Raw genomic sequence first — 13,235 nt, forward strand, 5'->3', positions numbered from 1 at the left:
TGGGAATTTCTTATCCGGGTTCTACTGTGTATATATATATATATATATATATATATTCAAATCAATTACAAGTAGTCTGCCTTACCTCGCATCCTATAATAGGATCAAATCCATAAGTATAAGAAACACATGTATCACAGTGATCTCCGGTGACTCGAGGTGGGCAAATGCACTGACCTGTGACAGGATGGCAATAAGCAGTTGATGGACAGTCACATGGTTTACAATCAGGAAAGCCAAAAAATCCAGTTTGGCACTGTGAGCAAGTACGTCCAATAACATTAGCTTTACAATTACACTGGCCACCAAATTCATCACATTCGAAGCTACGGGATCCATCAGTATTACAATTACAAGAGAGGGCTCCATTATTATATTCTGAGGTCAGAGAATATGCAGCATCTTGGCAGAATCCTGAAATATTATAATATATATATATATATATATATATATATAATTGTTTTCAAAAAACACACACACACACACACACACAGTGGCAGACAAAAAAACATACTGCATCACTTGTGAATTTTGCAAATAATGTGTTTTGTGCTGCATTGTGGGTTGCAGAAATGTTTGAAATGCATTTTTTAGATGGGATATATATCTCTGTGAATGAAATCCAATAAAAAGAGTCCACTGATATACCTAATTGCCATAAATATCTTCCCAAAGGGTAAAATGTGTAATTAATGGAAATATGAAAAATCATGCAAATGGCAATCATAACAACCAAACACACATTTTATTGCATTTACATGTACAAACTGAAATGACAAGTTAATTAATAGTATTATGTACTGTAAATCAGCAAAATAAGGCCTCAATATTTTGTTGTTCCTCCTTGAGTTGCAATTACAGCCTTGTAACGATCTGGCATAGAGTTAATCAATTTCTGGACATAGAGTTAATCAATTTCTGGACATACGGTTGCCCAATTTTGTGGTCACACCCTTACAGTGCTCTTCTGCAGCTGAATCTTACTTGTTACTTCTTCTGAGCAATTTTAGATGACATTATGTACCAGCAACTTTCAATAGGGTTCAAATCTGAACTGTTGCTGAGCTAGTCCAAAACTATAATACCAGCATTTCTGAGGTATGAATGCACCTTAAGGGAGAAAAACAAAGGAAAACACTGGTGTAAGTATGTTTTAAGCCTTGTGAGACAAGAAGACAAACTCGTCATTAAATCTAAATAGCATAAAACTTACCAATTTTGCTGTGTGGCAAGGTGCTGAGTCCTGTTGAAAAGTGCAGTTTTGGGTGTCTGTGTGGTGATCCCTAATAACGGGTTTCACGCACTCCTCCAAGATAGCAGTGTAGGTTTCTGCATTCACCGTTCCATTAATAAACTTAATTCACCCCACCTCTTTGCTCGGCGCCTCTGTAGCCAGATGAGCAGGAGCGGCAGTGCATAGCACACGCTTCTTGATTAGACCGGTGTTCGAGCCCGTGACCACCAAATACGGAGGATGCGGACAGGTCAGGGAATGACCACAGCATATCCCCGGAGCAATATGGCCTTAGTTGCTAATGCTCCTAAAAACCAAATAACATAACATAACCTCTTTGCTTGTTATGCACCCCCAGACCATCTGACCAGCAGGGAACTTTACAGTCTGTTATGCAGTCAGGATGGTATGCCTCCGATTTTCGTCTTCTGACATATCACTTTCCATCCGAGCCATGCAGGTTAAATTTTGATTCGTCAGAAAAGATGACGATCCCAATGCTCTTTTGTCCATGAAACATGCAAGTTTCTTCTTCCTCATTTGTTGGGTCAACAAAGGCTTTGTCTTGGGCCCATAGGCATGCAGACCACATTTTGAAAGCTATCTTTGGATAGTTCCTGCACTTGTTTCAACACCAGAGGCCATCTCAAAGTCTAGTTTTAAATCAGAAGCACTACCATGCCGATTACGAAGGCATAGGCATTTCAAATATCGATGTTGGAAAGGTGTTGTCACTCTATTATGGCCTGATCCAGGTCTTCTATTCACATTACCGGTTTCACGTTTTAATTTCAGCACCTGGGATACTGTTACAGCCTATTTTATTAGTGATAGCACATGTAGAAAGGCCTTACTGGGACGGAGCAACAGCTACACTTTTTTTTCTTGGTGTCAACTGAACATATAGAGTCATGCTTACACCTTTGCAAAACAGGACACTAATGAGCGTGTATACCCTTCCAACGCCATATTTATAGAAACGATTGATGCAATACCTTGCAATTACTGTTTGATGCAATAGAATTGTTATCTGATGCAATACCTTTGCTTTGTGACAAATGACTGTAATCAAACAATATCTTATACATTTCACCACAAATGTTATTTTTTTAAGGCAATGCAGTTTTTTTTGTCTGCCACTGTATATATACAAGGTGATTCACTACCAGTGCGACAAACTTGCAGGAGGTGTAGGGGGCACAAAGACGAATCGGAATCACATAGCATTGCAGGGTCCGAAATGCCTTTGTCATGCGGTAGAGGACATTGAATGGGAGGTCGCGTGAACAGCGATCCCGCTGGAAGTCAGCATTTGCGAACCGGTTCCCAAGGCAGTAGGATGGACAAGTATTCAAACGTTGAAATGGCTGACATGCATCTCGCATATGGAGCTGTGGACTGTAACAGGCGCCCCGCTCTGCGCTTGTACCAGGAAAGTTTCCCGCACAGGCATGCTCCTCATCATATGATTAAAATCGTATGATGAGAAGGTTATGTGAGACTGGTTGTTTCACGAGAGGTACCATGAATCGAGAGCGAACGATGAGGACGCCAGACAATGAGGAGAATGTCCTACGTCTTGCAGAAGGCAATCCGAGTACAAGTACTTGAGCGATAGGCCAACGATTGGATATTTCCCAATCCACTGTATGGAGGATACTGTCAACAAACCAAATGAGTTCATACCATCTGCAACGCATCCAATCATTGGAGCCTGCGGATTATCCACTCCGAAGGACTTTTGCTACTTTGTTTCTTCAACAGAAATGGTTCGCAAATGCTGACTTCCAGCGGGATTGCTGTTCACGCGACCTCCCGTTCAACATCCTCTACCGCATGACTAAGGCATTTTGGACCCTGCAATGCTATGTGATTCCAATTCGTCTTTGTGCCCCCTACACCTCCTGCAAGTTTGTCGCACTGATAGTGAATCACTCTGTATACACACATATATATGCTGAATAGAAAAACAAGAAAGTGAAAACAAAAATGCAGAAAAATTTAAAAAAGAGGAAGCAGTCTAGTATTTTATATATATAGTAAATGCAAAAATTACTATACAGCAGCTGAACGTGTATATGAACACTTCAATATACAGCTAACAATAAACCATTACCACCAAAAATAACTTATAAGGACTACTAAAGCTGATGCTGGCACACAAGGCCAAACACTGGAATAATACATATAATTATTATTAATAAAATATAAAAGGTATATAATACATTACAATGGTGATTATGTAGTTAACTATTGGTGTAGAGATACATTGAAAGGAACTTTTTCAAGGGCTAACCCTCTCAATATATCCCACCAACAATTAACGGAGCTATCTCTTTCTGTTTGCCATCTGCCTGTTTAACTGTGTCCAAAACTTAAACTTGGTTATGATATAATTTAGTGGCAAACAGGCTAAATGTCATGGGCTAAATCTTCAAATAGGCCTCTGGGGTTGGAAATGTTCATACTCATATTATGCCGTCATACACCAACCGTATTAAAATTGTAGTTTTGTACTGTTTAAAATATTGAAATTGCTAAATAAAACAAATAAAGTTTAATCGAATAAATAAACGATTACCATGTATAAAATAAAATATAATATTAAACTGTAAGGTACTATTTACAATAAAATAATTAAAATACTTGATGATAAAAGCACTAAAATATACTGTAACTTTCAAAGGCATCCATCTTGTTTTTCAACAGTTAACTGTTTATGTTAACTGTTAACTGTTGAAAAAGGAGGCGGATGCCTTTGAAAGCTACAGTATATTTTAGCACTTTTATCATCTAGTATTTTAATTGTTTTATTGTAAATATATTTTATTTGTTTTATCTAGTAATTTCAATATTTTAAACGGTACAAAACTACAATTTTAATACGGTTGGTGTATGACTGCATAATATGAGTATGTCATGGGATAAATGTCATTTTGCCTGTTTGCCACTAAATTATATCATAATCAAGTTTAAGTTTTGGATACAGTTAAACAGACAGAGGGCAAAAAGAAACAGATAGCTCCATTAATTGTTGGTGGGATATATTGAGAGGGTTAGCCCTTAAAAAAGTTCCTTTCAATGTATCTCTACACCAATAGTTAACTACATAATCACCATTGCAATGTATTATATACCTTTTATATTTTATTAATAATAATTATATGTATTATTCCAGGGTTCTGTCTTGTGGGCCAGCATCAGCTTTAGTAGTCTTTATAAGTTATTTTTGGCGGTAATGGTTTACTGTTAGCTGTATATTGAAGTGTTCAAATACACGTTCAGCTGCTGCATAGTACTTATTGCGTTTACTATAATAACTAGATTACAGACTGATGTAATGTACAATCAGCTATTGATGGCATTAATCTGATCTGAATATTATGCTTTTATATTTATATTTATCCCTATTGTTCTTATATATATATATATATATATATATATATATATATATATATATATACATGCTATAAATGAAAATTACCATATCGAATTTTACTTTTACAAGATTTTTAATATTTTTAATAATTAGCTGTAGCTTGTAGAATAAAACAGCTTATAGGTTGGTCGGTCAGTAGGTCTCTCTCTCTCTCTCTCTCTCTCATACTTAGAAGTGATCATTACACTGTAATAATAGAAATTAGTCCCTCTGAAGTTTCACCTATCCTTATTTCCCTTTAGATAAAAAATAAATAGATATACATTTACTGGCCAAAAGAAATAGTTGCAGAGTTACAATGAGCTATCACTGCCTACAAAACTTATACAGGCAAAGATAGAAGTGGTTACATGAGCAGGAGCCCATAGTAATGTCTGCTATCACAACGGTAGCAGACATTAATTAAATAATGAATTATATTGCACAAGTCATTCATAAAAAAAATTCCAAAGCTAAACAATGCAATATTAACTACAATAAAACAGTTTAGAGCAGTGTTTCCCAACCTTTTTTTCACCATGCCCCACCTAAGTCTTTCTAAAATTCTGATGCCCCCTATGTAATGTTGGGAAACACCGATATACATATTTTTTATATTCAAAAATTGGATTATTCCCTAAATGAAGCCTAATTACAACTTGTTCAGGACACAAGACTTAGGTTTTAGGAAGAAATCATTAGGAAATTATTAAGAAAAAAATAGTAAGTAAATTTTCAAAACATATAATAGACAACTAAAATTCAAGTACAAAATAATTTATATGAAAGATTTTTCTATAATATTTTAATTTTTAGTAATTATTATTTAATTGTTTAATAATTTCAACATTCCATGTGAAGTCACTTCTAGATGAGTGCACTAAATTTAGTGTTTGTTTGTTGTTTGGTTTTTAGGAGCATTAGCAACTAAGGCCATATTGTTCCGGCATATGCGGGGGTCATTCCTTGACCTTTCCGCATCCTCCGTATTTGGTGGTGACGGGCTCGAACCCCGGTCTAATCAAGAAGCGTGTGCTACACACTACTGCTCCTTCCCACCTGGCTACGGAGGCGCCCCTAAATTTAGTGAGACCCTTGTGCTTGATGCAGAGAGATTTTATATTGGGCTCCAATTTAGTCAGCTTCAGTCTCAAATCTCCCAGTTTTGTGATATCCAGTCGATTTCTTTTCTTTAGTAACAAATCATTTATGGCACTAAATCCACATTCAGCTAAATATGAAGATGGAAACGGTAACAATAGCTCTCTTGCAAAGTTGGTTGAATTTGGGTATTTAATTTCTGTTTCATCACAAAGCCATGCCATCGCTCCTTTTATATTGAATAAAGTTTTAACTGACTCATCATTTTGCATTTCTGAGAGTTCTTCTTGGTACTGCATTGATACATCAGACAAATCTATTAACATTGGTTGCATCATCCAGGTTGGAAAATCAATTTGTTTTAAATCAGAAAACCTTTCTTTTAAATCAGTGGACAGAATTTTCAGATGATCGACAATAACAAGTACAGCAGTATCAGTCACTTCACATTTTTGCAGCCAACGAAACTTCAAAATTTTTGTTACAAATATATTTTTGACATATGAATGTAATGAAACCAAATATCTTCGCTTCTGCATTGACGAGAGTTTTATTTGTTCCTTGAAGTTGTTTATTTAATATATTTAGTTTTTCAAAGATACTGGCTAAATAACTCACAAATTCTTTACCATCGACCATTAACAGATGCTTCATTTCAGGTTTGTCACTTAAAAAGTCACTAATAGTATCAAATAGTTCCATAAATCTTTTCAAGCAGTTCCCTTTCAGTGTGAAGTAAAAGTCTCACATGGTCTGCATTTTGTTCTTCACAAAAAAGCTTGAAGAGACGCTCACATTTGGCATTAGTTTTAATAGCATTGACACACTTTATAACTGATTTAATACTTCATTAAGAACAGGCGAAATATTTTTAGCTACCAAGTTTTCCCTATGAATAACACAATGCACATGAAGCATTTCTGGATTCTCATCTTTCATCAATTTTAAGCAGCCATTTTTCTTGCCCATCATATTAGGAGCACCATCTGCAGCACAAGATGTTATATTTTTCATTGGTATATTATTGTCATCCAAGTAATTTTTTAGCTTATTATATATACCTTTGGAGGTAGTGGTGCTCTCTAATGATTTACAGAATAACATTTCTTCAGCAAAATTACCTTTATCAATATATCTTACATAAGTTATCAGTACGGCTTCACTGTCTCTCAAAGTTGATTCATCCATTTGCACTGAGAATTTTCTTGTTTTCAGCTTTCCAACAAATTGTATTTCAATATCTTCACTCATTTCATCTATTCTTCTGCTAACAGTATTGTTATTGAGTGGCATAGCTTTCACGTCTTTGTCATCTTTTTCCAGAACTGTTTAAGAAATGCTGATATTGAGGTTTGATTAAATTCTCTCCTATAGTACGATTTTTCCCAGATTTAGCAATGAGTAAAGAAATTTCATAACTAGCTTCAAGAGTACGATTGATAGTTGCAGTATGAGCAATAAACAGAGACTTTCATGTTGCTCTTTTTTCATAATTCTTCTTTAAAGTTTGAAAGTAATTTAAATCTGAATTTACAAGGGCATTATGTTTCGCCTTGAAATGCGCCTCAAGACGACCTCGCTTCATTGATTCGTTGGTCAAGCATTGTTGGCATAAAAGCCAAAAAGGTGATCGTGGATAGCGGGTATGAAACCAAATTTTAAGTATTCCTCTGAATACTGACGAACTTTTTTTTTTACTTGCACTACTCATTTTACTGTGCAACTGAAAGAAATAAATATAAGATAAATCAAAAACTAAAAATAAACTATGCATTAAAGTTAATTTAATTTTATTTTAATATATCAAAATTAATTATTAGTATGCTTTTTGAATGAATAAATCACACAAATTACTGAATTCGGGCTATTAAATCTGTGGTCTCTGTGAATAAGCAGATAAGTCTAATTTATCAAAAATGAGATAAGTGAACTATAATAAAGTATTTATTATTTACTATTATGTGACATGCAGATATCTTCGTTACTGTAGTTTTAGCGTGAGTAATAAATACTTGTATATTCGAATATATGCATGTTTATATGAGAGTGTGAAGTTTATTTTTCCTCTCCTGCAAATTCGAGTTTTTGGACTTATTTGCTTATTTACTGAGACCACAGAAATATATATATACGACAAATACATACCATTGTGTATCGCGGTTCTTCATTAATAATAATTCTGTGCGCAGACAAAGTAATTTTTTATTTTAATCTGAGATCGCCAAACCTATCCAAATGTACAGTCACGATGCCCAAGCGAGCATCTGTATGAAAGGAATTACCTATTTCATATAACAGGCGGAGTTTGCGGTAGGCTACAGTAGACAACCACTTTGCTTGAGCATTGCATATGCCATAAGCAATCGTCCAATACAGTACGTACTATTCCTTCACTAGGCATAGTAAGCAATACTCTCCGAGCAAACTGTAGTTGATATTACTCCAAACTTTCAAGTGCGGCTCTATAGAAAGTACAACATTTAACGAATGCTTATTTCAAATTGAGATACCAACAATTCTTCTTTTGTATAAGTTAATTCATAGTAGGCGGTTGTTTTAAACTCTAGACAAGCAATTTTTGAATTTCCCCCCCTGAACAATCAAATTTCCCCCATGTGGGGCGTGGGACCCACGTTGGGAAACACCGGTTTAGAGTAATAGGGGGTATTCACACACAGAGTTATGTTAGAATGCTTTTGATAATACCCAGCCGATATTTACCAGCAGAAACATTGTCTCCTGAGAGACCTTGCAGAAAGATATTAAATTCTAGTGAACTGGGATTAGCAGTTGTTACTTTTTGTATCTGTTTAAATAGTATCTTCAGCCTTGTATGTACTATTTTTTGTCCATTTATACTGCTATTTACTTTGTGCCAGCTGAGAGGAACTTGTGCCATGAGGCTAAGAAACAGAAATATCATTCATGCTACTCCATTCTGTCCAGACAAACAGTTTTTCTGGACAAAAATATGTAGCAAAACTGCTTTTCATCGCAATGGCAAGTTTTCTGCTATCCAAAAGTTTTTCAAAGTTCATTACTCACTATGTGGGTTTTTTGTTATTTGGTTTTTTTTTAGGAGCATTAGCAACTAAGGCCATATTGCTCCGGGGATATGCGGTGGTCATTTCCTGACCTTCCCACATCCTCCGTATTTGGTGGTCACAGGCTAGAACCCCGGTCTGATCAAGAAGCATGTGCTACGCACTGCTGCTCCTGCCCACCTGGCTACGGAAGCGCCTAACTATGTGGGTATTACCTCCAAAAATAAGAGAAATTCCAGTTGAGTCTGTGGCCACAAACAGAAAATCAGCTAACCCCAGTCTATTTCCAGGAATGTGTCACAATAGTATCACATTACCAAAAAAAAAAAAAAAAAGGCCAGAATGTTATTCTGACAATTTATGCTCCAACAAGAGGAAAACAAAAAACAGCCACAAATCACCACTTTACAATTTTACGAAAGGGAGAAGGGACTGAGGGAGATGGATGAGTTGAGCGCTTCTATTTATGATATTAGTCGGAATCCTATATGATGGCCCACATTGATTTTTCTTCAATAATAAATTTAGCAGACATCAAATTACAAGTTATATTCTTAGTAACAATGTACATATAGATGGTAACATGCAAAGAATGCAAAGAAGACTATTCACACGAAAAATAAAAATGATTGTGATAAAAGATGGACACCTGTAGTAATGTATTATCATTATTTTTGCATTTCATTCAGAGAAAATTTTAATGTAGTGAATATCACAAAATCCCTTAGGAAAAATAGGATCCGAATGATTTCACGTTACCGTTTCATGTTTATAGGCACAATTAAGAGAAATTTTTAATGTTTTTTTTTTTATAAATATTAGCATATTTGTTGGGTTGGAGTACTACCCAAGCTTTGTGGAATTAATGTGCCCACAAATTAAATTCAGCAGAGATTTATTTCATGTTTCTATTTTATGTTACCAACTTTTTTCTAAAATGTAAGTACAATTAACAAACTTACTTTTAACGTCCTTCCCTAAATATATTAAACTTACTTTTTTTAAAACTAATGATTATTTTTAGTAGTTAAGCATAAGAACACTCCAAGCACCTTTCAAAAAAACCAATTATTTTTTTCAAATATTAATACTAAAGACTCTTCAAGCAATACAATATCACCTGTATTATAAACTGGTGTGACACAATTTCCAGGTTAATATCACTACTAAACATAGAGGGAATCAAAATCAAACAAGTCAATCAGTCTCACAGAGGAATAGGGGCAAATGAACTAGAGAAAAAAAGTTCTATTAGCTAGAGGGAAAAGCAATGAAACAATGAAACAACTGATGCATTGCACTGCCCACCCATGTCAACTGGATACACTGCCTGAATCACATTGGTCCTCTTGATATCCATAGTTTTAACTGTTGATGACCTTCTCAGATTTCTGACTTTCTGAATAGGTATTTTGTATCTACATTCGTACTTCATCCTCATCTACATCTACATTCGACTTCATCCTCACTTTCAGAAGATATATTGTGAATGATGTTACCGTCCTGAATAAGGTAAATGTTGAAAGTGATCACAGAATGGTAAGATGTACACTTGATATAGATGTAGGAAAGGAAAGGAAAGGAAAAAACTGACTCGAGTAAATAATACAAAGGTCTTTGAAATAACAGAGGAGGAGAAAAAGCAGTATGTACTGGAACTTAAGAACAAGTTTGAGCTTCTGCAGACTGCTCAGGACCAAGATATCGACGAGGAATATTACAACTTTCTGAAAGTGATAAAGCCCAAGAAACCTATAGGGAAACAGAAATCCAAAGAAGAAAAAATTAGTCAAGAAACACTTGTCATGATGAACCAAAGACGACAAATGAAGAGCAAGAAAAACACTGACAGGGAGAATATTGAGTACACTGAGTTATGCAAAGCCATTAGAAAGAGACTCAGACAGGACATAAGAAGATTTAACACAAGAAAAGTAGAACAAGCATTAAGGGAAAACAAAGGATTTAAATCAGCAGCCATGAGCAGTAATACAGAAAGACAAATGATACTGAAACTGAAGAATAGCGATGGTGTACTTATAAACAGCAGAGAAGGCATAATTCAAATAGCAGAAGACTACTATAGAGAATTATACAAGGAGCGAGGGAATGATATCAGCAGTGGGGAAGATGGATTGCAAAGTAGCAACACATACGACATACCCGATATTCTTCCTGATGAGGTAGAACATGCATTGAAGAAAATGAAGAATCGGAAAGCCCCGGGGGAAGATGAAGTTACTGTAGAGTTGTTAAAATTGGGAGGAAGAGACATAACACAAAAACTGGCAAGGCTCTTCACAAAGTGCATTAGAAAAGGTGTGATGCCTAAGCAGTGGAATAATGCAATCATAGTTTTGCTGCATAAGAAAGGAGATAAATCAGAAATTGGAAATTATAGACCAATTAGCTTGTTATCCCATATCTACAAGTTGTTCACAAGGGTCATTACTAACAGATTAGAAAGAATACTTGATGAGAATCAACCGAAAGAGCAAGCTGGCTTTAGGACAGGATTCTCAACTATGGACCACCTTCACGTAATATCACAGCTAATGGAGAAAGCAAATGAATATAAAACACCATTATGCCTGGCATTTGTGGATTATGAAAAGGCATTTGACTCCATACAGCATAAGGCAATGTTTCGGGCACTGGAAAGACAAGGCATAGATACTCCATATATTATGATTTTGAAGAAAATATATGAGAGTGCTACATCCTTTATTAGACTAGACAAAGACAGTAGCAAATTTAAAATCGAGAAAGGAGTTCGACAAGGAGACACAATATCTCCGAAGCTGTTTACTGCTGCCCTTGAGGAAGCTTTCAGAAGATTAGACTGGTCGCAGAAAGGAGTCAATGTGAACGGAGAGTACCTAAACCATTTACGATTTGCAGATGACATTGTGGTCATAAGCCACGATCCCAAAGAATTAGAGGAAAATCTTAATCAGTTATGCACAGTTAGTAAGGATTTTGGACTAAAGATGAATATGGCTAAAACAAAAGTAATGATGAACAAGTATGCCACGGAAAGGGAAATAATGATTGAAGGAGCAGTAATTGAAAAGGTGGAGTCATATACTTATCTGGGACAAGTTATCAGCTGTAATAATGATAAATGGCTGGAAGTCAAGAGAAGAATAAATTTTGGATGGATAGCATTCAGGAAATATAGTCACATACTGAAGAGCAATATCACAGTTTGTCTGAAACGTAAAATAATGAATCAATGTATACTCCCCACCATGACTTATGGAAGTGAAACTTGGGCACTCACCAAAAGAATGGAAGAGAAGCTAAGAACTACACAGCGAAGAATGGAACGAATTATATTGGGAATAATCAGACTGTTAGATAAGAAGAGAAACACATGGATTAGGCAGCAAACTCAAGTAAAGGACATTCTTATCAAAACTAAAGAACTAAAATGGTCTTGGGCAGGACATATAGCTCGAAGACATGATGACAGATGGATTAAGAAAATAACAGAATGGTACCCAAGAGGAGCTAGAAGAAAACCTGGAAGACAAAGGCGGAGATGGATAGATGAAATTCATGAGTTTTTGAGTAGTAAATGGATGGCCAGTGCTCAAAACAGAAGGAACTGGAAAGTTGCTGGAGAGGCCTTCATCCTGCAGTGGATTGAAAATGGCTGATGATGATGATCTACATTCATATAAGTCGAATTCTTTAGGGAGGGGGGATGTCAAAAATTTATTAAACTCTAACAAGATAGGATACAGGAGAATTGAACCGAGATTAGTGAGGGGAATAAAGGGGTTCCCATAGCAAGAAAGGCTTTCCCTAATTGCCAGTAGTAGAGTGAATTTCATGAAACTTATGAAAATTAAAACTTTGTACATAAATGCCTTTAAATATTAATTTGTTCTTATTTTCATTTGAATGCCCAAAATTAGAGGAGAACTAGTATGAAAAATGAAATCAGAATTTTAAAAAAATCAAAAAAAATTTGTAAAAAAAATCTGTCAGAATGTTTTCTTTTTGATGCTATGATATATCTTAAAGATCCATTTATTTACCACTTGCTTCAATTTCAGCAATTTTTGGATCTGAATTCCAGAGAATGAATTAGTTTTTTTATAAGCCAAAATCATGGCTTACAAAAGGAAGATACGTGTGATCCCCTACTCTGGTCTTAAAAGTTATGTTATTTTCATGCTGCCTCTATTATAAAATCTGTCGACAGTTGCTTTGAAATGCAGATAAGAAATGGAAGTACTCAGTGGAAGATTAAGATAATTTGTACAAAAATAGACACAGTACTAGAACATACACTGAGTGATCACTGAATTATGACTACCTACATAATACTTCGCAGGTCCTCATTTTGCCCTCAGTACAGCAGCTATCCAACGTGCCAATGATTCAACAAGATGTCAAAAGCAAGATGTCGGAGGCATGGCCAACCAAG

At 35.4% G+C, this 13,235-nt stretch overlaps 1 protein-coding gene across 1 annotated transcript in view; it reads right to left on the reverse strand.

Moving 5' to 3' along the window:
* The window catches only part of LanA (laminin subunit alpha), a 1,178,005-nt gene that overhangs the window by 737,742 nt on the left and 427,028 nt on the right, over positions 1 to 13,235 (reverse strand). The window contains exon 21 of the mRNA XM_090374120.1: positions 86 to 414. Coding sequence (XP_090230246.1) covers positions 86 to 414 — 329 coding nt within the window. The remainder of the gene's footprint in view (positions 1 to 85; positions 415 to 13,235) is intronic.

The sequence above is a fragment of the Mastigoproctus giganteus genome, chromosome 5, assembly GCF_048544385.1.
Source record: "Mastigoproctus giganteus isolate SK-2022 chromosome 5, ASM4854438v1, whole genome shotgun sequence".
NCBI lineage: Eukaryota > Metazoa > Arthropoda > Arachnida > Uropygi > Thelyphonidae > Mastigoproctus > Mastigoproctus giganteus.